This window comes from Rhinatrema bivittatum, chromosome 6 (assembly GCF_901001135.1).
Source record: "Rhinatrema bivittatum chromosome 6, aRhiBiv1.1, whole genome shotgun sequence".
NCBI lineage: Eukaryota > Metazoa > Chordata > Amphibia > Gymnophiona > Rhinatrematidae > Rhinatrema > Rhinatrema bivittatum.
This window is the reverse complement of record NC_042620.1, coordinates 325,876,477-325,902,147: the sequence shown is the minus strand read 5'-3', so window position 1 is coordinate 325,902,147 and position 25,671 is coordinate 325,876,477. Positions and strand designations below refer to the sequence as shown.

General features: G+C 53.1%; 1 protein-coding gene across 1 annotated transcript in view; it reads right to left on the bottom strand.

Moving 5' to 3' along the window:
- The window catches only part of TMEM164 (transmembrane protein 164), a 98,317-nt gene extending 74,640 nt beyond the window's left edge, over positions 1-23,677 (bottom strand). The window contains 2 exon segments of the mRNA XM_029607625.1: positions 22,978-23,016; positions 23,019-23,677. Of these exon segments, the coding sequence (XP_029463485.1) occupies positions 22,978-23,016; positions 23,019-23,405 (426 nt within the window). The 5' untranslated portion in view covers positions 23,406-23,677.
- Positions 23,678-25,671: the final 1,994 nt, after the last annotated feature.

Genomic DNA, 25,671 nt, shown 5'->3' with positions numbered 1-25,671 from the left:
CCTGGCAGGCAAGCAAGCTACCAGCAATATAGCCATCTCCATTCCCAATGATCAGCCTGGGTAGATGGCCCTGGAGACGCATCCTCTGTGTCGCCTCCTGTGTAGGAGCGCTGAGAAATGCATGGCACATTTTAGAAAGAGGCCAAGGCGACTCGCAGTGGGGCAGCAGGGTAATGCACTGAAGCACTGCTGCTAGCAAGTCCCAGAGCTGTGAGCCTGGAGACAGCAGCTCGGTTTCCCCATCTCCGTGTGCGACCTCGACAAGTCAATTAATTTTATCCTGTGCTCAGACTTGACAAGGACACTAAGCAGGCTAATTATCTGAGCACCAGCAGGAATAAAACGTACAGCGGCGACATGAAACGTTCTGCATACTCGCTTGCCATGTGTGAACAAGAAAGGCTGAATTCTCTATCAGCGCGCTGTTCCAGTCAGGAGAACACAATTTCCGCTGCGTCGGCCTCCGCACCTTCATCATGGCTGCTAGAACGGAAGAGCCAAACTGACCGACGCACGACAAACGTCTGATGTGCTCAGTACAGATCGTTACAGCAGTGTCAGAAAAATGTCAGTACAAAGCAGGGGTTGAACACCCCCGGCCAAGCGATCCTGCACAATGAACTAAAAACACGGCTATTCATAAACACGGAATATACGGAGCCAGAAAGACAATTGTATCACAAAGAATAAACCAACTGAGCGATCGCGAGATTCGCAAACAACCCAGAGACTGGAGATGTGAGAACTACCATTCCTATCCGATATTTCACATTCTGCGTGGGTCCGCCTGTAGGACAGATGGAAATTAACGACAGCACTGTAACCAGTCCTTCTGTTTCTGATTTTACTGAGCCTATAACCGTGCGTCACTTTGTAAACTGCTGTGACCTATACACGGTACCACGGGAAAATGTCTAAATAAAGCAAACAGACCAGGGACATGCTGGGTTTCTCAGGCAGAGTCACTGTGGAAATCCTGAAAGCCAGGCAGATTAAAGGGCACTGGAGGACAGGGCTGAAAACCCTTGCAAGCAGCCAGCACAGGAACAGATAAAAGCACAACGAGGTGGCTGGAGCTGCAGAGAGAGCGCACCCCTCACATGCACTGGGGCTTCTTTCTAGGCTGAGAGCGTCAGCCGTTATCCGGAGAGCGATTCAATTCAGGAGCTTTCAAAAGCAAACGAGCCCAGCTAGGAACCTCCCGAATTCAGGCCTCTCCGGCATCAGAACCTGGAGTCCTCTGGGTAGATGCATTCTGGATAAAATCTGGTAAACGCAGGCGGCAACCAAAGAAACCGAACCCCTCCAGCCAACGTTCAACATCAGATGGAAGAAACGCCTCAGGGCCCTTTGCCTTAAAGAAACACAGATGGGGGGGGTGTCTAGTCCTGCGCACCCGCGCCCCCTCCGAATGGGCAGCGAATGTTTTCTGCCAGGAGCAGGCCCGTGGAGACTCCCTCTCTAGTGAGAGCACCATCATCTGATTATTCTTAGGGGAGAGGGATTGCTCTTCAGATGTGGGAGCAGAGGAGCTCTTGCCGCAGTGGGTTTGGGGATTGAGAAATGAGCAGGCCCTGCGATCTGTGGGTGGCAGCTTGGAGGCGCCGTTCCTGCTCTGCCAGGGGTCGGGGATGAGACCCACGTGCGGCCAGGCTACGATCTAGCACGGAGCGGAGATTGGGCTGCGCAGGCACGAGAACATTTCTGACTCGGAAGTCAGTAACCGGGTAAGAGACCGTGAACAGGCCCGGTCCTGCTATCACAGTACGTACAGATGCACCACCTACTCTGATGTAAATAGTTACCCAACATCCACCTCTCAGCTCATCCAGCAAGCGGGCTGCCTTTTCATTTGTAAGATCAAGCAGAGTTCAAAGGGAGTTTCTTCCCCTAGCGGAAGGGCTGGGAAATGAATCTCTTCCTTCACCCCCCACAACAGACGAGAGCCCGTGCGTCTGTCGTGAGTTAAGGAAAGAGCCTGCACCACAGAGAAGTCACCTGAGCCAAAGAGGAAGGGAAACCCTAATTAAAACCCCTGGGATTGACGGGGATCAGTGCGCATTGTTATTCCCGGTTAGATCTGACGAGTAAGTGCAGATGAATTTCTGACCCAAGGAAGAGGGCAGGAAACCCTTCCGATTAAAAAAGGCGCAAGGGAAACCAAAAACAAAGAGACTCTGTAGGAGAAGGCAAAGAGACAGCAGAGGGGCTGAGAGGGCCAGCGTCTGAGCTGTGTTACCCCTGCAGGGGGACGACGGTGGGAAGAGATGCCAGGAAGGAGTCTGCCCCCGGCAGCTCGCCCCCCTCACTGGGGCATAAATCAGACGCCGGCTCGCACGGGCACTCTCAGGCGCTGAGAAGGGGACAGCGCGAGCACGGGGTTACAGAGCAGAGATCACCCCCCCCCCCCCCGTGTGCTATTTACAGGATCTGGGACCTAATGGGGTGAAACTGTACTAACAGGGGAGTCGCATTAATACTCAGATCCAAGGGAGCCGTGACCTTGCTCCACTCGGGTGCCAGGGACGAGGGGCTCGCTGCTCGAGTCTCCGCTGCAGCTCAGAGATCAGCACCAGTGAAGGCGCTTCAGGTCCCCGAGACAAGGACGGAGGAGGCTCTGGCTGGACGAAGGCACCCAGAGCGTTAAATAACGGCCGCGTCTGGTGTAACTGCCTTTGGGAAGGCGCCTGGGACGTCCTGTGTTTGACGTTTTAGAAGAAACACACACAGGCGGCCCAGGAAACCCGGACAAGTCATCTCTTAGACCCCAGCACAAGCTGCCGAGAGGTTTCTGTCCGCGGAGATCAGAAGCCCCGCTCTTCCACCTTCTACCCTGACTGAGGGACCCCGGCCCGGGGAGCCGCCTGCTGCTGCGTGTGTGTGTGTGGGGAGGGGGTACAGGGCATTCAGAGCGATTACCCCGGCTCCTGCGACTGCTTCCTCAAAGATCTCGCATGCTTTGTATTACCTTAGCTACCCTGACTGAGGGACCCCGGCCCGGGGAGCCGCCTGCTGCTGCGTGTGTGTGTGGGGAGGGGGTACAGGGCATTCAGAGCGATTACCCCGGCTCCTGCGACTGCTTCCTCAAAGATCTCGCATGCTTTGTATTACCTTAGCTACCCTGACTGAAGGACCCCGGCCCGGGGAGCCGCCTGCTGCTGCGTGTGTGTGTGTGGGGAGGGGGTACAGGGCATTCAGAGCGATTACCCCGGCTCCTGCGACTGCTTCCTCAAAGATCTCGCATGCTTTGTATTACCTTAGCTACCCTGACTGAAGGACCCCGGCCCGGGGAGCCGCCTGCTGCTGCGTGTGTGTGTGTGGGGAGGGGGTACAGGGCATTCAGAGCGATTACCCCGGCTCCTGCGACTGCTTCCTCAAAGATCTCGCATGCTTTGGGTTACCTTAGCTACCCTGACTGAGGGACCCCGGCCCGGGGAGCCGCCTGCTGCTGCGTGTGTGTGTGGGGAGGGGGTACAGGGCATTCAGAGCGATTACCCCGGCTCCTGCGACTGCTTCCTCAAAGATCTCGCATGCTTTGTATTACCTTAGCTACCCTGACTGAAGGACCCCGGCCCGGGGAGCCGCCTGCTGCTGCGTGTGTGTGTGTGGGGAGGGGGTACAGGGCATTCAGAGCGATTACCCCGGCTCCTGCGACTGCTTCCTCAAAGATCTCGCATGCTTTGGGTTACCTTAGCTACCCTGACTGAAGGACCCCGGCCCGGGGAGCCGCCTGCTGCTGCGTGTGTGTGTGGGGAGGGGGTACAGGGCATTCAGAGCGATTACCCCGGCTCCTGCGACTGCTTCCTCAAAGATCTCGCATGCTTTGTATTACCTTAGCTACCCTGACTGAAGGACCCCGGCCCGGGGAGCCGCCTGCTGCTGCGTGTGTGTGTGTGGGGAGGGGGTACAGGGCATTCAGAGCGATTACCCCGGCTCCTGCGACTGCTTCCTCAAAGATCTCGCATGCTTTGTATTACCTTAGCTACCCTGACTGAAGGACCCCGGCCCGGGGAGCCGCATGCTGCTGCGTGTGTGTGTGTGGGGAGGGGGTACAGGGCATTCAGAGCGATTACCCCGGCTCCTGCGACTGCTTCCTCAAAGATCTCGCATGCTTTGTATTACCTTAGCTACCCTGACTGAAGGACCCCGGCCCGGGGAGCCGCCTGCTGCTGCGTGTGTGTGTGGGGAGGGGTACAGGGCATTCAGAGCGATTACCCCGGCTCCTGCGACTGCTTCCTCAAAGATCTCGCATGCTTTGGGTTACCTTAGCAACACGATTTCTTCTCCCGATATAGACTGCAGTTATTTATTCCTGCACAATTCCTTCAGAGCGCATGCAATTACCTTTACATTTATATACCTGACCCCCGACCCCCCCCCATGCCGGCTATGCCAGTGTCTCCCTGCAGGTAGAGTGGCGCTGGCATCGCCGGCCTTCACAGATGTCTGAATACTTTCCCAGAGATCTCGCAAGATTCACGTAATCTATATCGTGCAAAACATCTTCTGCTGGTTAAAGATATCACGTAGCGCCTTGTGATCAGGCCTAGCTGCCCCGGCACTAAATTAAAGCCAGTGCGAGTGTGCCCTGCCTTTACCGACCCAACGAGAGGGGGACAGCTCTCGAAAACGGCAAGGAAGCCAATAAAAAAAAAAAAAGTCTCGCCTACAATTAGTTCATTGACCCTCACTCCTAAATGTCCTCCATACAAAGGGACGGCAACATGTTACAGGCTTCCCTCTGCCATGCGAGCAAAGCACCATCCAGAAGAGTCTGTGTAAGCTCCAGGGAGCAGGGACCATCTCTAACGTGCGTCTGTATGTCTGCAGGCAATACTGGCACCATCCAGAAGAGTCTGTGTAAGCTCCAGGGAGCAGGGACCATCTCTAACGTGCGTCTGTATGTCTGCAGGCAATACTGGCACCATCCAGAAGAGTCTGTGTAAGCTCCAGGGAGCAGGGACCATCTCTAATGTGCGTCTGTACGTCTGCAGGCAGTACTGGCACCATCCAGAAGAGTCTGTGTAAGCTCCAGGGAGCAGGGACCATCTCTAATGTGCATCTGTACGTCTGCAGGCAGTACTGGCACCATCCAGAAGAGTCTGTGTAAGCTCCAGGGAGCAGGGACCATCTCTAATGTGCATCTGTACGTCTGCAGGCAGTACTGGCACCATCCAGAAGAGTCTGTGTAAGCTCCAGGGAGCAGGGACCATCTCTAATGTGCGTCTGTACGTCTGCAGGCAGTACTGGCACCATCCAGAAGAGTCTGTGTAAGCTCCAGGGAGCAGGGACCATCTCTAATGTGCGTCTGTACGTCTGCAGGCAGTACTGGCACCATCCAGAAGAGTCTGTGTAAGCTCCAGGGAGCAGGGACCATCTCTAATGTGCATCTGTAAGCAATACTGGCACCATCCAGAAGAGTCTGTGTAAGCTCCAGGGAGCAGGGACCATCTCTAATGTGCATCTGTACGTCTGCAGGCAGTACTGGCACCATCCAGAAGCGTCTGTGTAAGCTCCAGGGAGCAGGGACCATCTCTAATGTGCATCTGTACGTCTGCAGGCAGTACTGGCACCATCCAGAAGAGTCTGTGTAAGCTCCAGGGAGCAGGGATCATCTCTAATGTGCGTCTGTACGTCTGCAGGCAGTACTGGCACCATCCAGAAGAGTCTGTGTAAGCTCCAGGGAGCAGGGATCATCTCTAATGTGCGTCTGTACGTCTGCAGGCAGTACTGGCACCATCCAGAAGAGTCTGTGTAAGCTCCAGGGAGCAGGGACCATCTCTAATGTGCATCTGTACGTCTGCAGGCAGTACTGGCACCATTTGCACTGCCACACGGTATCTCAATTCCGAGAGGCTTTTCCGTTGCTAAAAGTTTCTCCGATCTTCAGATGGATTTTCTCCTACCCTTGTTCTGTACCCAGTCTCCCTTTCTGCCCCGCAAGACTAGAACAAAAGCTCTTTTGCATCCCGTTTAGCCGCACACTGGCTCCCAACACTGCTATCTATTGTCCTCCACGGGGCAGAAGGCATTACCTCAGCCCTGAATGACCCCCGCGCCACGTCCGAGGGCTTGACCTCCTCACAGCCTCACTGCACAGGCTCTGGCCTGGCCTATCAAGCAGCAAGAACGCATTTCTGAAAGCAGCGCGCCGGGCAAAATGCAGCTCCCTCTGAAATCCTGCTGAGTGTGTGCTGTCGTCATGCGAGGACAGCAGCTCCGGTATGTGAATCGGAAAGAAGCCACTGTGGCTGGTCCTGGCCAGGCCGCTTCCGTTTCTGGCACCACCACCTGCATACGGTTTTTCATTCGTTTGGGAACTGCTCACTTGTCTTCGCAGACCCAAGCTCAACGCGAGTTACAGGTTCAGCTATGGTGAGAACAGGTCCCTGCCCCAGAGGGCTTACAACCTAAGCTGGTACTCAAGGGTGAAGAAGTGACTTGCCCAAGGTCATCAGGACCTGAACCCTGGGCTCCCCTGGTTCTCAGCCTCTCCCCTCGCACTGGCTGTAAACTTAAATCCTGTATTTCTTGCAAGTAAGGGCAGTTTACCCACCGCAAAGACCTTTCTGAGATATTATTTTATGTACATGTACACTGAAAAAATAAATTATAGCTTTCCAATGGATTTAACGGCCCCTAAACCTTCCTCCCACTCCCCCACAAACACCTGTTGATACAATGGTGAGCAGAAGACAGACAGACGTCAGCCCAGCAACAGGGAACGGGCTCAGCGTGCGGAGGAGACGTCGTACTTCTCATTTCTAAGTATTTCCTGGTCATTTTGAGGGCGATGTTTTTAAGGGCTTTAGGAAACTCGTCCACCTCCCCCTGGGGGTAAGAGTACACCTGCCGTCCCACACACCTTGACCCACATCCAGCGGCGTAACGGGAAGTTATTCTCAGCTGATAACGCGCTTTCCTCCACACCTGCCAGAGCATCCTCCCCAGCAGGGATTTCCTCCTCCTGCGTAGCTGGCGCAGACAGAGAGCGCACGTCTCCACGCTGCCAGCCCTGACGTCACTTCCTCTCTAAGGGAGGCGCGGGTCCTCTCTTCCCTTTCAGGGCATCGGCTGTGCCTGTGTCCCCTCTAATCCATCTGGCTAGGGTTGCTTTGCAGGCTGCTTCCCCTCTACAATACAAAGTGCCTGTCAGATTTCCTGAATGGGATTGTGATCCTGAGGTTACCTTGGTAAGGTTCGCCTGTCATCCAGGCAGTGTCAGTCCCCCTTACCTGATGTATCTTTCTTGAAAGCTGCAGGGAGATTGATGGAGGTGAAAAGGCGACCGGGTGGAGAATCACCATCCTTTTGGAGAAGAGCAAGTCCAGGTCCCTGAGGCAGAGGGCCTGCACCTCATTCATCTTGCTGAGCAAATGGCCACCAAGAAAATCTTAAGAGATCCTTCAGTGAGGCCTGTCTCAATGTCTCAATGGGGGTGGTTAATGCCCCGAGTACAACTGGGGACCTTCTACCACTGCCTCCCTTAGAGAGGAAGTGACGTCAGGGCAGGCAGCGTGGAGACGTGCGCTCTCTGTCTGCGCCAGCTACGCAGGAGGAGGAAATCCCTGCTGGGAAGGGTAAGGAGCTCTGCATTTCCAAACTACCTGCGTTGCTTTGAAGAGAAGGCAGGCGTTTTCCCTCAGCAGATTTCAGAGGGGCACATCCAGACGTGCTTTACCTCTGAAGACCGGTGCAGAGGTCCTGGGGCTGATGAGCCCATGGAGTTTGCACCAACGTGGGCAAACCTAAAAAAAACCCTTTTACTGCCAGGATGAGAGAGACAGCAAAATGTCACCAAATCTGTATTCGTTCTGAAGACGAGAACTTCAGATGGGGCAAGGTCATCACTAAAATGGTATTTGGTGGCAGCCCCGGCTCCTGAGGCTCCTGAGGCGGTGAACGCTGCGCAGATCGCGTCAAGTGGCCCTCGGATACCATTAATCTATCGGCCAGCGTAAGGAAGCGTTTATACCGAGCTCTGAACCCCCTCATTCAGAGGGAAGCTGCCTCAGCTCCAGTCAGCTAGAGAAAATAAAGAGAAGAAGGAGCTGAAACACAGCAGCCGGGAATGGTCCATTAACAGGCCGGCCAGCAGGGCTGGGGACGACGCAGGCTCTCCTGCAAAACAAGGTAACTGTAGGCCGGCCCTTGGCGGGTTTGGACCATGTGGGGAGGCTCAAGCCACTACCTACATCGCGATAGCCCCAACAGAAGACGCTCACAGGTGAAGCAATGAAGCACGCAACTGGTTTTCCCCATTACGCTCGCTCAGAGTTGGCTTGATTGTATTTTATCACCTCAAGCCAATGAACCTCCAAAAAACGTTCCATAATAAAGTTACAGACATTGCATCGTGACAATAAATAAAACAAAGTACATTCACAAATCAGTGCCTCAGTTAGAGTGCGTCACAAATAAGATAATAGTGAAATAGCACATCAAGGCTACAGGATCAAGGTGCACGCCAATTAAAGATCTCTGTCAGAGTGACCTCAAACAATGACCCATAAGGGCACACACAAATCTCCCGCAGACGCAGAGCCCCGGGAAGGGAATTCCAGAGTGGGGGGGCGATGCATGCGAGAGGGTCTGATATCCTCCCCTGATCTAAGGGAGCAAGCCGGCCAGGTTTCCTCGGTTTATTGGCCAGGTATTCTGGGGCCAGGCAGAGACCTCTCCTGTAAGGGGAATCAGGTCAGCGTAGAACAGAAACAGAAAGAGACCATGCGGCCCATCTACGCCAAGTGATGGGCTTTACACTTCTCTACCGCTCCCTCAGAGATGCCCTGTGCTTGTCCCATGCTTTCGTGAATTCAGACACCGCCCTTACTTTACTGCTGAATCTCTGGCTTTTCAGCCTCGTCCCGTGACCCCCGCGCGTCTCCTGTGCGTGGAAACCTCGGGAGGTTCTTAAACGTCTCCATCGTCTCTCCCTCCTATCTCGCCTTTCCTGTAGGGCATACACGCAACACCGCGCCTGCGCAAAGCCATAGGAACCGCACAAGTCTGAACCGTCTGAAGGCGGCACAAGCCCCGTAAGCAAAGAATTACAATAATCCACCTAAGTTATGAAGCTGTTGCAACAGGCAAATTAATCGTAATTTGAACTGAGCTCTTCTAGAAATATAGAATATGTTTAAGTTAAGGTGCAAACTTTGTCGCTCTGTGCGTCTGATGTCTTGATCAGTAAATGGAGGGGGAAAAAAACCCACACAAACCCCTGCAAGTTTGTTCCCTGGAGCCTTTATACAAAGCCCTGCAGTATTTGCAGCAGGTAGTGAGTTACAGAGAGTGGTGCCGTCTGCGCGCGTGGATCCTGCCAGACGCAGAGCTCCGGGACCTGCAGGGGGAGCGTCTCAAACACTGGCGCTTTCCTCCCAGACAGGAACCAACGTTTCATTCCTACCGAAGGCTCGATGTCCCCCAGGACGAGTCAGGCCAGGCCCAGGGGCCCTTTCTGGAGATTACAGACGTGCAAGCGAGGGCCTGGGGGTCAGGTCCCCTGGAAATGAGGGGGGGGGGGCGGACATTGGAGGTTTTACAGCTGCAGTGTAACCTGGAGGGGCAGAATTAAAAGGGGGTAACAGGGGCAGGACCCAGGAATCAGCCCTGCAATTCAAAACCTCTCTCAGGTACTTACGTATCACCAACTACATATCATCATTATTATTATTGTGACAGAAATAAAAACCCCACCGAAGAGGAAGATCTCTTAAGAGATCGCCGTCAGGGCCCCCCCCAGGTGGAGGCGGGCAGACCCCGCAGGCGGCCGCGTAATCACAGCACATCTGACGGGGGGGGGCGCGCTGCCCTTCCATCCTGCCAAGAGTTATCTTTAATATTAAATTTTTATAACCGCACGGGCTCCTCTGAAAAAAACAAAAAAAAAGAAAAGTGTGTGTTCCCATGGCAACGCTCTCCCTGAAACGGCTGCTGCACAGGCCTTCTCCAGAGCCAAAAAGGAAAGGCAGCCACAAGCGCTATCTCCGCTGCAAATGGCTGATTACACTCATCTCTCTCTTATCGCAGGCTCTGCACCTCTCCCTCCTGCTTGCACCCAGCTAAGGGGCTTCCCTCCATTTTCTCTGTGGGGGAGGGGGAAGGTTTACCAGAGCTTTCTCATGGAAGTGGTTAGGACTGCACCCTGGGCGGGCCCAGAAATCCCAGACGCGTGCGGTGCCCCCGGGGCCAGGCCTCGCCTCCTGTGTGAGCAGGGACTGGGAAGTCACCCAACCCCCTGGGCGCCTGCAGACCCAGTGCACCATCGCCTCACAGCCCGCAGCAGTGCCATCTGAGTGCCCGACTCAGCAGCTTTATTTCTGGGGGGGGGGGGGGGATATTTCCTCCCCTAAGTTCTTGTACACACTTTATTCAGCGTATTCCCCTTCCTTTTTCAATATGTGGGCAGTTCTGTGGCAGTGAATGCAGTGGACAGCTGGACACGCTAGGCCGCTGGAAATAATGATCACCCCAGTGCTGATATTTGAGCACTCAGGGCCCAGGCGCCTCCTGACACTCGCTGCCAGGGATTGGCGAGGTGCGTGAATCTTTCCACTCTGCAACGCTGACCTTCCTCTCACAACATTTGTGCCTCCACTCTACAAGAAGTGTTTAAAATCCTGCCTCGGCATTGAAAATAAAAGAAGGACGCCACTGAAGCACAGTTTGTCACAAAGGGAAAAAAAAAAAAATCTATCCTGAGCAAAGGGCACTGGTCAGCATAAGAAAGATATTCTGCGGATGTGACAGCGCTTGAGCTCTTCAGACCTGTGTGATTTGCTTGGGTTTTTATTTTTTACATCTCATACTACATCACTTCCACAAAGCACCAACCTATTTATCTGATTTGCATTCCACCTCTCAGGCACTTCAAAGCGGATTACATTCAGGTAGTGAACGTACCCCAGAGGGCTCGCAAAGCCACCAGTGGGCTACCAGAACGCTGACCCGGACGCAGACTTAACCCGGTCAGGTTTCCATCATCAGGTGGCCTGAGAATGGACTGCGGGTGAGAGGCGATGCAAAATGTTTGCTTTGCCAAAAAAAAAAAAAACCACACTAATTACATCCACCGCAATTTTAAAATAAAGCAAAACATTCATATTTGGTTTCTATTTTTCTGGGGGGGGCACGCTAAAGGTATTAAAATGAAGAGAACTGCGGGGCATGACCTGCACAGTATAAAGCACTGGATGATGAATCTGGCTGTGATCAGCCGTTCCCTGAGGATCCACGAAGGAAAGACTGCCAGAGGCCAAGATAACCTGCCCTCGTGCCTCACCAGGGGGCCGAATGTGCCGGCGTCACCTCCAGGGGGCCCTAGCTACACATGGTGGAGGCAGAAACGAGAGGAGCATTCACAGAGCCGCAGAGGTTAACGGACTAGCCAGGGACCACCATCTACCCTCATCCACTGCCAGCGATGGTCTGCAGGGCGGCGCTCTAGCAGCTTACCAGGAGTGTCTGTAGGGCATGCATTCATTCTAAAAACTACTGAATTTATTAAAAAAAATAAGATGCAGATAGGCAGAGTAAGGCGTGATCTGACAAGGTATCTTTTAACCTCCGCAGTGCTGCGTTTCAGATTTTCTCTGCACGACACTCAGGCCTCCAGCGAAGTCCCCGGAGAAAGAGCCGTACGAGACCCAGATGTCTGGAGACTCCTAATGAAAACAGAAGGGCGTCCCCCTGCCCTGTGTCATCACCACTGCACAGGTGCATCTTCTCTTCAAAGCACAACTCCTTCCTGGGCTGCAGTGGCTTTAACCCTCCCTCTGGAAGGGGATTGCAGGTGCCAGCGAGGCACACCTGCCGCCCACCCCCCCCCCCCCCCCCCCCCGATCCGGGTGAAGGAAAGGGAGAAGCCAGGAGCACAAAAGCCCAAGCTCCTGCAAGCAGGGAGGAGGTGCGCTCCAGATCTGGTGCCCGACCCATGCATACAGACATGGCTAATGCTAGAGGCACGTTCGCTCCATTTGCAAACATGTCTACGAAACTACAGAGGAAGCGCACACTGCCAGGCTGACACACAGACACACGCACACACACACAAATCCCCCGAAGGCCCAAATGCACCAGAGCCGGTTTTCAGGATGTCTGTCACAAGCATGGGAAATGTTTGCATAGGTAGGCGAGGTCCTGAAAACCCGACTGGCTGAGGGGAGGGGCCCTCCGGGACTGGTCTGAGCGCCCCTTGTGTGCGCCTGGGAGAAAATGCGGAGTGGATTGGCCTCCTAAACACGGAGCTTCCTGAATCCACTCACAGAATGTGAAAATACTGCTCACCGCCCCGCGTCCTAGCTCTGTTTAATAAGCAGCCTCTCTCACAGGCAGACAAATAATAAATATACTCCCTGAGCTGGACACCCGTACTCTATTCCTGCCCCCTCCCCCATTCTATAGGGGAAAAGCCCAGTAAAGCAGGCCCTTAAGAAGGGATGCTGGGCACATCCTGGGAGCTCCTTAAGGCGTAGCAGGGGATCATGGGAAAGGGGCTCCCAGCTGCACTTACAGAGTCTCCCAAAATACAAAGACCAGCACCAAGTTGCTATTTTATTTATTTTTATTTAAAAACTTTTCTATGCCGTCATTAAGTTGGAGAACCATCACAACGGTTTACATATAGGCAGGATAACAACTATGAGTGGTATAGATTACAACTTGAGTATGTGCCCACATAGTTCGGTAACAATATAGTGCAATAAGTATTAAGGCATTTGGGGTGGGGGATTTAATTTAATTTAAAGGGTCGGGGGTGGGTTTTAGGGGGTTTTAGTGTGCCGGCTCACGATTTTAATGATTTTCACGATATTTTAAACACCCAAACGGCAACAATACGATTCCCTCCCCCTCCCAGCCGAAATCGATCGTTAAGACGATCGAGGACACGATTCACATCTCTAGCCACTGCCATTAGCAATGGTTACATGGAATAGACTTAGTGTTTGGGTAATTGCCAGGTTCTTGTGGCCTGGATTGGCCACTGTTGGAAACAGGATGCTGGGCTTGATGGACCCTCGGTCTGACCCAGTATGGCATTTTCTTATGTTCTTATGTTCTTAATAAGCTAAAAGTTTAAGTGAGCTAATCAATTTGGTATGACAGTTTCTCAACGGAATAAAATTAACATTACTATGAGTTTGTTTGGTGCGTCCATCTTTACAGCACGGAGGAAATATCACCAACGTAAAGCTAAATGCTTTCTTATCTGAGTAAGTGCTTGAATAAGTGAGCCGCACACACACACACACACACACACAACACAGCTCCCCCCAGCGACAAGTGGGCCGTACGCAACGATTCAGCACAACCCTGCACAACAGACGCCTCCTGTAATTTGATCGCAGTTATGCGGTTGCCTTTGGCTACTGAACACACACAGAGAGCCCGAGCAGCTGGCGTTACCTCACTGTAACCACTGTTAGCGAGGAAGGAGCAGGACGGCGTCAGATCACTTTCAGAGGGCAGAGCGGCTCCACTGGATGCCCATCTTTTTGGCTGTGATTTAGCACATGGAGTGCAGGGCTCCGGAGTGAGAAGCAGCACCTAACCAGCACACAAAGCAGCCCACACGCCGCCCGCCTCTACAGGGATGCCAGGAGCATGGTACAAGGTCAGGGTCCTGCCGGAAGTGCACACCAGGGGGGGGGTCCCTGCCTGCTGAGCGACTCCCATTCCCTCCTGCCCACCCTTTGCAGATAAAAGGGCAGTGGGTGATGTTCACAGCACAAGGGTTGCAAACACGGCAGCTCTGAGCAGGGTACGTCAGCAGGCCCCCATCACTGCCACCTCCAGCAGCACATAGGAGGGGTGGGGGTAGTCGGCTGCTCTAGCAAAGGCCCAAATATTTCAGATTAGCTTGGGCACACCCGCCGGCCTTTCTGTTCCTTGCTGTTAAATAAAGCTGTGGCTCTCTTCACTCTGCAGCGCGCACACAAAGCATCTGCTTATTTGGGAAATTCTCTATCGTGGCATCGTAGGGGAGAGAGTATGGGGGCTAGGGTTACTCTTCCTGCCAGATTTGCTCAAACAGGGTCTGAGAGGCATCTAACCAAGGGGGTCAGACACACTGCCCCACACTCCACATCTTAGGATAGGGGTGAAGGAGAGGAAAAACCTTTCCCCACGTGCAGTTTCCTTCTCATGTGTTTATCGCTTAACATTTTCAGGGGCTCGAGCACACGGCAAAGGAGTTAACGAAATGAGGAATGCACAAATGGTTAAGAACAGGATTGTTTTTCCTCTCAGCATGTGCAGGGAATACAGGGCTTCAAAAACTAAACTAAGAGACAGGATTTATCCAGCACAGCAACACATCTTCCTGGCCTGTTTACAGAGAAACCAGGCAGCGCAGCACGAAGGCGGCCACTTCTCCACAAATAAGGATAAAAGACGTCTGCAAATGTTCCCAGCCGAGCCTTAGCAGTGCCTCAGGACATTTAGGAAGTCAGAGCGCATGCACCTCAACCTTGCAACACGTGTGCCTCACCAGCCCTGGCAATAGCCACTCTTGGTTTTACTGCAAGAAACCACAGCGCACGCACACAAAAAAAAAAGGTTAACTGCCGAAACCCGCTAAATTATCTCCTTGAACAAGCAGCACGCGTGTAACCACAAGACGAGCGACCGGAGATCATTTCTGACTGCTAAACCATCTCCTTGAACAAGCAGCACGCATGTAACCACAAGACGAGGGACCGGAGATCATTTCTGACTGCTAAACCATCTCCTTGAACAAGCAGCACGCATGTAACCGCAAGACGAGCGACCGGAGATCATTTCTGACTGCTAAACCATCTCCTTGAACAAGCAGCATGTATGTAACCGCAAGACGAGCGACCGGAGATCATTTCTGACTGCTAAACCATCTCCTTGAACAAGCAGCATGTATGTAACCATAAGACGAGCGACCGGAGATCATTTCTGACTGCTAAACCATCTCCTTGAACAAGCAGCATGCATGTAACCGCAAGACGAGCGACCGGAGATCATTTCTGACTGCTAAACCATCTCCTTGAACAAGCAGCATGCATGTAACCGCAAGATGAGCGACCGGAGATCATTTCTGACTGCTAAACCATCTCCTTGAACAAGCAGCATGCATGTAACCGCAAGACGAGCGACCGGAGATCATTTCTGACTGCTAAACCATCTCCTTGAACAAGCAGCACGCATGTAACCGCAAGACGAGCGACCGGAGATCATTTCTGACTGCTAAACCATCTCCTTGAACAAGCAGCACGCATGTAACCACAAGACGAGGGACCGGAGATCATTTCTGGCTGCTAAACCATCTCCTTGAACAAGCAGCACGCATGTAACCACAAGACGAGCAACTGGAGATCATTTCTGGCTCCTAAACCATCTCCTTGAACAAGCAGCATGCATGTAACCGCAAGACGAGCGACCGGAGATCATTTCTGACTGCTAAACCATCTCCTTGAACAAGCAGCACGCATGTAACCGCAAGACGAGCGACCGGAGATCATTTCTGACTGCTAAACCATCTCCTTGAACAAGCAGCATGCATGTAACCACAAGACGAGCGACCGGAGATCATTTCTGACTGCTAAACCATCTCCTTGAACAAGCAGCATGCATGTAACCACAAGACGAGCAACTGGAGATCATTTCTGGCTCCTAAACCATCTCCTTGAACAAGCAGCATGCATGTAACCACAAGACGAGGGACCGGAGATCATTTCTGGCTGCTAAACCATCTCCTTGAACAAGCAGCATGCATGTAACCACAAGACGAGGGACCGGAGATCATTTCTGGCTGCTAAACCATCTCCTTGAACAAGCAGCATGCATGTAACCGCAAGACGAGCGACCGGAGATCATTTCTGGCTGCTAAACCATCTCCTTGAACAAGCAGCATGCATGTAACCACAAGACGAGGGACCGGAGATCATTTCTGGCTGCTAAACCATCTCCTTGAACAAGCAGCACGCATGTAACCACAAGACGCGTGACTGGAGATCATTTCTGTCTGCTAAACCATCTCCTTGAACAAGCAGCATGCATGTAACCACAAGACAAGTGACTGGAGATCATTTCTGGCTGCTAAACCATCTCCTTGAACAAGCAGCATGCATGTAACCACAAGACGCGTGACTGGAGATCATTTCTGGCTGCTAAACCATCTCCTTGAACAAGCAGCATGCATGTAACCACAAGACAAGTGACTGGAGATCATTTCTGGCTGCTAAACCATCTCCTTGAACAAGCAGCATGCATGTAACCACAAGACAAGTGACTGGAGATCATTTCTGGCTGCTAAACCATCTCCTTGAACAAGCAGCATGCATGTAACCACAAGACGCGTGACCGGAGATCATTTCTGTCTGCTAAACCATCTCCTTGAACAAGCAGCATGTATGTAACCACAAGACGAGCGACCGGAGATCATTTCTGACTGCTAAACCATCTCCTTGAACAAGCAGCACGCATGTAACCACAAGACAAGTGACTGGAGATCATTTCTGGCTGCTAAACCATCTCCTTGAACAAGCAGCATGCATGTAACCACAAGACAAGTGACTGGAGATCATTTCTGGCTGCTAAACCATCTCCTTGAACAAGCAGCATGCATGTAACCACAAGACAAGTGACTGGAGATCATTTCTGGCTGCTAAAACCATCTCCTTGAACAAGCAGCACGCATGTAACCACAAGACAAGTGACTGGAGATCATTTCTGGCTGCTAAACCATCTCCTTGAACAAGCAGCATGCATGTAACCACAAGACGAGGGACCGGAGATCATTTCTGGCTGCTAAACCATCTCCTTGAACAAGCAGCACGCATGTAACCACAAGACAAGTGACTGCAGATCATTTCTGGCTGCTAAACCATCTCCTTGAACAAGCAGCATGCATTAACCACAAGACGAGGGACCGGAGATCATTTCTGGCTGCTAAACCATCTCCTTGAACAAGCAGCATGACTGGAGATCATCTCCTTGAACAAGCAGCATGCATGTAACCACAAGACGAGCGACTGGAGATCATTTCTGGCTCCTAAACCATCTCCTTGAACAAGCAGCATGCATGTAACCACAAGACGAGCGACTGGAGATCATTTCTGGCTCCTAAACCATCTCCTTGAATGTTCTACTTACTAACTTCATGGAGTGCCCCTAGTCCTTGTATCATCTGAAAGAGTAAATAACCGATTCACATCTACCCGTTCTATTCCACTTGTGATTTTATAGACCTCTATTATATCCCCCCTCAGTCATCTCTTCTCCAAGCTGAACAGCCCTAACACTCTTCCTTGTAAAGGGAGCTGTTCCAGCCCCTTAATCATTTTGGTGGCCTTTCTCTGTGCCTTTTCCAATGCAGCCATATGTCTGAGATGCGGCGACCAGAACTGCGCACAGTACTCTAAGCTGCAGACTCAGCATGGAAAGATACAGAGGCATTATTACATTCGCAGTTTTATTCTCCATCGCCTTCATATTCTGTTCCCAGCAAGTCTATGTGTGCTAAGAATTCAAGGTGGCCAGCGTGCAGCCACGGCGAAGACCCCATCGCAGCGCACAATAAGTGTAAGACCCGAGCAGCCAATCTGAAATGGAAAAGAAAAAGAGCCCTCAACCAGACAAAGAAAATTCAAGTCTGCTTTATCTTCCTGTAAAAAAAAAAAATAGTCATCCTCCGCCAGGCGTGACCTACATTAGCGAATGCTCACCACACTGAGTGCCGTCCAGACTCGCTCACCCTCTTCTCAGTGTGCTGCACTATCCTGCCAAACCGCAATCAATACGAGTGAAACCGGCCCTGTCCGTTCAAGTTAGAAAGCAGCTTTGGGGAGCACGCGGCAGGTGCTTTCTAGGTATCCTGTCAACGGCGCTTTGAATGCTCCTCTCACGGACAGAACAGGACACCCCCCAACACATACAATCTCGACCGTTTTTGACTTGCTACACCGGGCCACGCAAGGAGGCCTTCAGCACCAGGAAACATTCAGTAGCCAAGGAAGCTACGTCCTGAGGGGCTTGGAGTACATTTCTTAGGGAGAAAAACAAAATGTAGATTCTGATGGGTTTTGAAGCTTTATGGAGATTCCAAATAATTGAATTGTACAGGACGAGCCTGTGGTAATAGGGATGCAGACACGAGACACGCGAGGTGGAATAGCGATGGTAAGTGCAAGGCCTGATTTTCAATCAGAAGGAAGTTTAGAAAAAAGAAAAAAGTTATAAAGCTCTAAACATGGTGTTTTCTATACATTTTGTGTTTTAATTAAAAACAGGAGTACAACTGCGTCTGCTCTGGTACAGAAGATTATTGCATTAAATATGAACAATTACAGGGTAAGGGAGGATCAGTCAATCTAGCTCAACATCCTACAATTCATATCTAAATCAGGTCTCTCCCATGCAATCATTTCCCCTGCTTACAGTCTGAAAGTAACCCCCCCCTCCCTAATTCATTACCAGCTGCCAAGAAATCGCACCATTGCTTCTGTGTAAATGGAGACCCGGGGTATGTGAGAATCATCAGAGACTCTCTGCACTCTTCTGCTCCAGGCTCGGGGCAGACGGATCAGTTCTTTATCACCCTGGTTAACACCTACAACTCAAACACTCGCTCACCCACTACTCAGGCAGCCGCGACACGTAATCTGAGCCCCCACCACCAAAAAGAGAGAGACACTAGACTAGCAACATGAACGCTGTGCGGGAGAACGTGCGAAGCAAAAAAAAAATGTATGCAGGGCGCTACAAGTGCTCTCATGAAGACCCGGGCGTGAAGAAGGGCCAATCCTGTCACCCTGGGATTAATACTAGGAAGTATTGCCAGGGCAGAGAAATGTAAAATGCCAGCGGAGTCCCATTCTGGCGTCTGCTGCTGGTGAAGAGGGGGTGCTGGGCTGGATCTTACATCTTCAAATGCTATACAGAGTGCCTGGCTCCAAGGAGGCAGCGCACCTCTCCAGCGTATTTTACAGCTGAATACTTGTCATTCTGCATGTGATAGCTCTACTCGCTGACAATGTATTGCTAATGTGCTTATATATTAATAAAAATTGTCAATTATAAAAAAAAACCAAGAGAAAATATTAAGTTAACGTCTTAAGTATAAAACCCTAATCCTCATCCATAAAAAAATGAACAATAAGACGGACTGGTTAAACTCTGCCATACTCCCCATACACCCCACACAGAAACCTCAGGTCTATGGACTCCGGGCTCCTCACCGTCCCCAACTCCAGAACAGCGCAGCTCACCTCTACCCGAAAACGAGCCGCATCAGTACCCAGCCCCACACTATGGAACTCCCTCCCGCCCCTCCTCAGGGCTCCTCACCGTCCCCAACTCCAGAACAGCGCAGCTCACCTCTACCCGAAAACGAGCCGCATCAGTACCCAGCCCCACACTATGGAACTCCCTCCCGCCCCTCCTCAGGGCTCCTCACCGTCCCCAACTCCAGAACAGCGCAGCTCACCTCTACCCGAAAACGAGCCGCATCAGTACCCAGCCCCACACTATGCAACTCCCTCCCGCTCCTCCTCAGGGCTCCTCACCGTCCCCAACTCCAGAACAGCGCAGCTCACCTCTACCCGAAAACGAGCCGCATCAGTACCCAGCCCCACACTGTGGAACTCCCTCCCGCCCCTCCTCAGGGCTCCTCACCGTCCCCAACTCCAGAACAGCGCACCTCACCTCTACCCGAAAACGAGCCGCATCAGTACCCAGCCCCACACTATGCAACTCCCTCCCGCCCCTCCTCAGGGCTCCTCACCGTCCCCAACTCCAGAACAGCGCAGCTCACCTCTACCCGAAAACGAGCCGCATCAGTACCCAGCCCCCACCCTCTGGAACTCCCTCCCGCCCCTCCTCAGGGCTCCTCACCGTCCCCAACTCCAGAACAGCGCACCTCACCTCTACCCGAAAACGAGCCGCATCAGTACCCAGCCCCACACTGTGGAACTCCCTCCCGCCCCTCCTCAGGGCTCCTCACCGTCCCCAACTCCAGAACAGCGCAGCTCACCTCTACCCGAAAACGAGCCGCATCAGTACCCAGCCCCACACTATGAAACTCCCTCCCGCCCCCTCCTCAGGGCTCCTCACCGTCCCCAACTCCAGAACAGCGCAGCTCAACTCTACCCGAAAACGAGCCGCCATCAGTACCCAGCCCCACACTATGGAACTCCCTCCCGCCCCTCCTCAGGGCTCCTCACCGTCCCCAACTCCAGAACAGCGCCGCTCACCTCTACCCGAAAACGAGCCGTATCAGTACCCAGCCCCACACTATGGAACTCCCTCCCGCCCCTCCTCAGGGCTCCTCACCGTCCCCAACTCCAGAACAGCGCCGCTCACCTCTACCCGAAAACGAGCCGCATCAGTACCCAGCCCCACACTATGGAACTCCCTCCCGCTCCTCCTCAGGGCTCCTCACCGTCCCCAACTCCAGAACAGCGCAGCTCACCTCTACCCGAAAACGAGCCGCATCAGTACCCAGCCCCACACTATGGAACTCCCTCCCGCCCCTCCTCAGGGCTCCTCACCGTCCCCAACTCCAGAACAGCGCAGCTCACCTCTACCCGAAACGAGCCGCATCAGTACCCAGCCCCACACTATGGAACTCCCTCCCGCCCCTCCTCAGGGCTCCTCACCGTCCCCAACTCCAGAACAGCGCAGCTCACCTCTACCCGAAAACGAGCCGTATCAGTACCCAGCCCCACACTATGGAACTCCCTCCCGCCCCTCCTCAGGGCTCCTCACCGTCCCCAACTCCAGAACAGCGCAGCTCACTTCTACCCGAAAACGAGCCGTATCAGTACCCAGCCCCACACTATGGAACTCCCTCCCGCCCCTCCTCAGGGCTCCTCACCGTCCCCAACTCCAGAACAGCGCAGCTCAACTCTACCCGAAAACGAGCCGCATCAGTACCCAGCCCCACACTATGGAACTCCCTCCCGCCCCTCCTCAGAAGTGAGCCTTCTACTCAAACCTTCAAAACACCTCAAAACCTGGCTCTTCCTAAAAGCCTTCCCACCAGAAACATAGCCCCCTTGCCCAGGCCCCCACCCCTGCTCAGAAACGAATCTTCCCCAGCCCGTGGCTCCCCGTGTAAAGTAACTGCACATATTTAATCCTCTATCTCCTCCAACTCACATGTTTAATGTTATTTCTCTAAGTTACTATGTAAATTAACCCTTCAAAGTTAATATGTAAATTTATCTTCCTAAATTATTATTAAAGTTACAATGTTACAATGTAAAATAAGCAGCTTCGGCCTTATTTCTGTCCAGTTGCATGTAAGCCGATGTGATATCGCCATCGAATGTCGGTATATAAAAAACAAATAAATATTTACAAAGCTCTATAGTCAGAAGTGCAGCAGAACCTCAGTCTAAGCTTAATTACAGGCAACGGAGCAGGCCACATCGTACACACAGGTTAGCACCAAGGGAGCTTTATTGTGAGCCCACCAGACAGGACCCCAGTTAGTTCATCCGAAATTCAGAACACAAAGCCAGAGAGATACTACAGGACTATGCATCCCCATGAAAAGTGACCGAAAAGCTGTGGGAAAAGAAATCCAATTGAAAAGCAATAAATACGCCACCCTGTCAATGCTGAAAGCCTCGCAGAATCAATATTTGTGGGAAGGTGGGCAGCTCACTGGCCAAATGGCACATTTACTCCACCGGAGGGGCAACAGGGGTGAGTGAAGCTGTTCTACAGGAAACCCAAATGAGAGGGGTAACCCTTAAAGACCCCAGCATCAAATATCACAGGAGCAACAAAAATGCAAGCAGCTACAGCCGAGCACCTAATCTTTTACAAAGAAGCCAACAAGCTCAGAGGATAAATGACCATCACTGACCGCCCTGCTCAGCTGCCTATTCCTTAGACTTCAACAGTGGTAACAGCTTGTGGAAGGGGCATTGCTGTTTCTGCTTCCGGTAGCCAGACTGGGTCCCTGTGCAAGCCCTTTCCCAAAGAGATTGCAGTACATGAGCTGCGGAGACCTCAAAAGCTCCCTTCTTCAGACGGTTGCCATGAGAACTAAAATGCATTTCTTTTTGTTTTAGGAGGACCACAAATAAAAGAGAATCTCTCCCCACATCCTGTTAAACAGGCAACTAGCCACCTACTGCTCTGCTACGGCCAATAAGTGGGTTTACAGGCCACAAGGGAGGTCATGCAGAAAGGGAGGATCCACCGCTGGCACCTTGACTAGGCCCAGGCCCCTGGCAGCACCCTAGGGTCGGGCATGGTCCCTGCAGGTCACGATTCTCACCCCACGGGAGATGGGGGTCACTGCCCTACCCTCTCAAGCCAGTCTGGGAACCACTTCTTCTGCAGAGGACTGGCTCGGCACTTTTCCTCTCCAACGCCTGTCTCTCCCCCCAGGGTGAGCAGCATCTGGCGGAAGGGACCTGCAATACTGCATCTGCCACCATTTCAACGCGCACCCCCGTTACAGCGCTCCCTCAGCAGGGGCCCGGTCCGTGGAGAGGCAGCAAATCGGAGGAGCGCCCTGGTCCCCAAGCATCCATAGGCAGGGGGGAGCCTGGGATCAAAAGCAGGAAGAGGAGAGGAAGGGGAGCGAGGAGGACACGGCAGGCTCGGAGAGCGGGCGAGCCCCGGCCAAAGCCGGTTGCCAGCCTTATTTTAAACGGGGCGCGCGCATGAGGAGGAAACGAGCTGCCCGCTGCCCTTTCCTCGCGCAAGTGGCCATCACCCCCCACCCCCCAACTTTCCTGCGGAGACGGAGCTTGGGCTGAAAATAGAGCGCAGGTCCGAATGCTCCGTGCGCGCCTTGCATTTCAAAGGGGGAGGGGGGCTGGATCTAATACACCCGACCCCTCCCTTACAGAGACCAGGTGAGGCGGGCTAGTGCAGGGCTGCTGGGGCCAGCACCCCCGGGCCCCCCTGTAATGCATGCGGCTGACGCTCGACCTCCAGAATAACGCGGGGAGGGAGCACGATCCCCCTCCCCCTCCCCATACTCACGTGCATCAGGGTGACCAGGTGGCAGGGGTTGAGAAGGTAGAGATGACGGTCTTGGTGGCGAACTTGAAGCCCACCTCCACGCCGAAGGTGAGGCAGAGGGCCACCAGCAGCAGGCTCTGGGCCAGGCTCGGGGGCTGGCCCGGCGGCGGCGGCGGCGGCTGCTGCTTGGCGGCGATCCTGCGCAGGGCCAGGGCGATCTCGAGCAGCGCCAGGGCGAGCGGGCCAGGCTCTCCAGCAGGGCGCTGCCGCGGCGAGAGGAAGGCGGCGCACTCGGGCCCCCCGTTGCCGGCGAAGCTGGGGTCCACGCCGCCGTACAGCCAGTCCAGGAGGCTGTGCAGGTTGTAGCGGGACATGGCGCCCGAGCCCGCCGGGAAGAGAGGGGAGCAAGACGGAACGAAAGGCAGGAGGTTCCGGTCCTGGCGCAACATGAAACGCGCCTGCCGCCCGCCCGCCCCGGGCTTAGGGGAAGAGCAGCGGGCACGTCCCGGCCATTAATGCAAGAAAAGAGGAGGCTCCAGGCCGGGGAGGGGGGAGGAAAAAAAACAAAAACCAAAACCACCTGCGCGCGAAAGGCCCCGGGGCTAAGGGAGAAACGTGGAGGCGGCGAGCACCGAGCCCTCCGCGCCCGCTCTACATCAACGCCAGCGCCGACGTGACCCGAGCACACAGCGCTCCCCCGCCGAGGCGGCCCGACAGCTGGGCGTGGCCTCCCGTGCCAGAACACGTCTCCTGGGCGTGGTGTAAGGAGGATGAGCCCGCCCCCTGGGCGTGGCCTCGCCTGCCCGAACACGTCTCCTGGGCGTGGTGTAAAGAGAATGATCCCGCCCCTGGGCGTGGCCTCCCGTGCCCGAACACGTCTCCTGGGCGTGGTGTAAGGAGAATGAGCCCGCCCCCTGGGCGTGCCTCGCGTGCCTCGAACGCCTGTCTCCTGGGCGCAAGGCCTAAGGTAAGAATGAGCCCGCCCCCTGGGCGTGGTCTCGCTTGCGCGAACCTGTCTCCTGGGCGCGGCCTAAGATGAATGAGCCCGCCCCCTGGGCGTGGCCTCGCTTGCTCGAACCTGTCTCCTGGGCGCGGCCTAAGGAGAATGAGCCCGCGCCATGGGCGTGGCCTCGCTTGCCGCGAACCCGCCCCCCCCCCCCTCCTCCTGGATTTCCTCTGCCGAGGTTAGGAGCTGCTTTTCAGCGCGCGGCTTGTTAAGGCATCGCTTAAAACAAAAAAAAAAGAAAAGGTTAACTCCTGATACTAATGCAGGGATCCCCAACTTCAGGAGAAGAGGGCACACACATAATACTTTTAACTACCCCGGGTTTTGCTGAGAAAGGGGAGGAGGGAGAGCCCCTCTTGGAGTTCTGGATGGTGGCATTTTCCGGGGTGTTGGGGTTTGGCAAACAGTGCGCCAGTAAGTTCCAGATTCTCTGCCCCAACTCTAACAACCTTGCCCCTGGCTTTCCCTCTGCCCCAATAGCTGTCCACCTAGGGGAGGGTGGATGAAATGGCAGGATGAGGTGCTTGTGTATGTGTGGTACACAACCCCAGGAGTGGAGTGGAGGAAAATTTTGGCCTGGGAGACTTGTTTACAACCTTGTGAGTTTTCTGTGCAGCACATGTTTCAACAACTCCCAGAAGCATGCCAAGCCAACCCTTGAGAAGTCCACCATGTGACCTGGAACCAAAATATCTCTATCCTAAATTCCACATTTTCCTCAATAACTAAGAAGTAGAGCACACCCTAGACCAGGGATGAGCAAACTGAACTTCAGTCCCCCTTCCATCCATTCAGTTGGTTGCCCCCATACCTGTTTGGTAAATCCTTTCATATATATATATATATATATATATATATATATATACACACACACACACACATATATATATATATATCCTGGATTTGTGATCTGGTGTTGCCAACCAGCCTGCTCTTAATCACTTGCCAAGCAAGAAAGGCAATTATAGAAACATAGAAACATAGAAATGACGGCAGAAGAAGACCAAACGGCCCATCCAGTCTGCCCAGCAAGCTTCACACATTTTTTCTCTCATACTTATCTGTTTCTCTTAGCTCTTTGGTTCTATTTCCCTTCCACCCCCACCATTAATGTAGAGAGCAGTGATGGAGCTGCATCCAAGTGAAATATCAAGCTTGATTAGTTAGGGGTAGTAGGGGTAGTAACCGCCGCAATAAGCAAGCTACACCCATGCTTATTTGTTTTACCCAGACTATGTTATTCAGCCCTTATTGGTTGTTTTTCTTCTCCCCTGCCGTTGAAGCAGGGAGCTATGCTGGATATGCGTGAAGTATCAGTTTTTCTTCTCCCCTGCCGTTGAAGCAGAGAGCTATGCTGGATATGCGTGAAGTATCAGTTTTTTCTTCTCCCCTGCCGTTGAAGCAGAGAGCTATGCTGGATATGCGTGAATATCAGTTTTTCTTCTCCCCTGCCGTTGAAGCAGAGAGCTATGCTGGATATGCGTGTGAAGTAGCTTTTCTTCTCCCCTGCCGTTGAAGCAGAGAGCTATGCTGGATATGCGTGAAGTATCAGTTTTTCTTCTCCCCTGCCGTTGAAGCAGAGAGCTATGCTGGATATGCGTGAAGTATCAGTTTTTCTTCTCCCCTGCCGTTGAAGCAGAGAGCTGTGCTGGATATGCGTGGAGTATCAGGTTTTCTTCTCTCCTGCCGTTGAAGCAGAGAGCTATGCT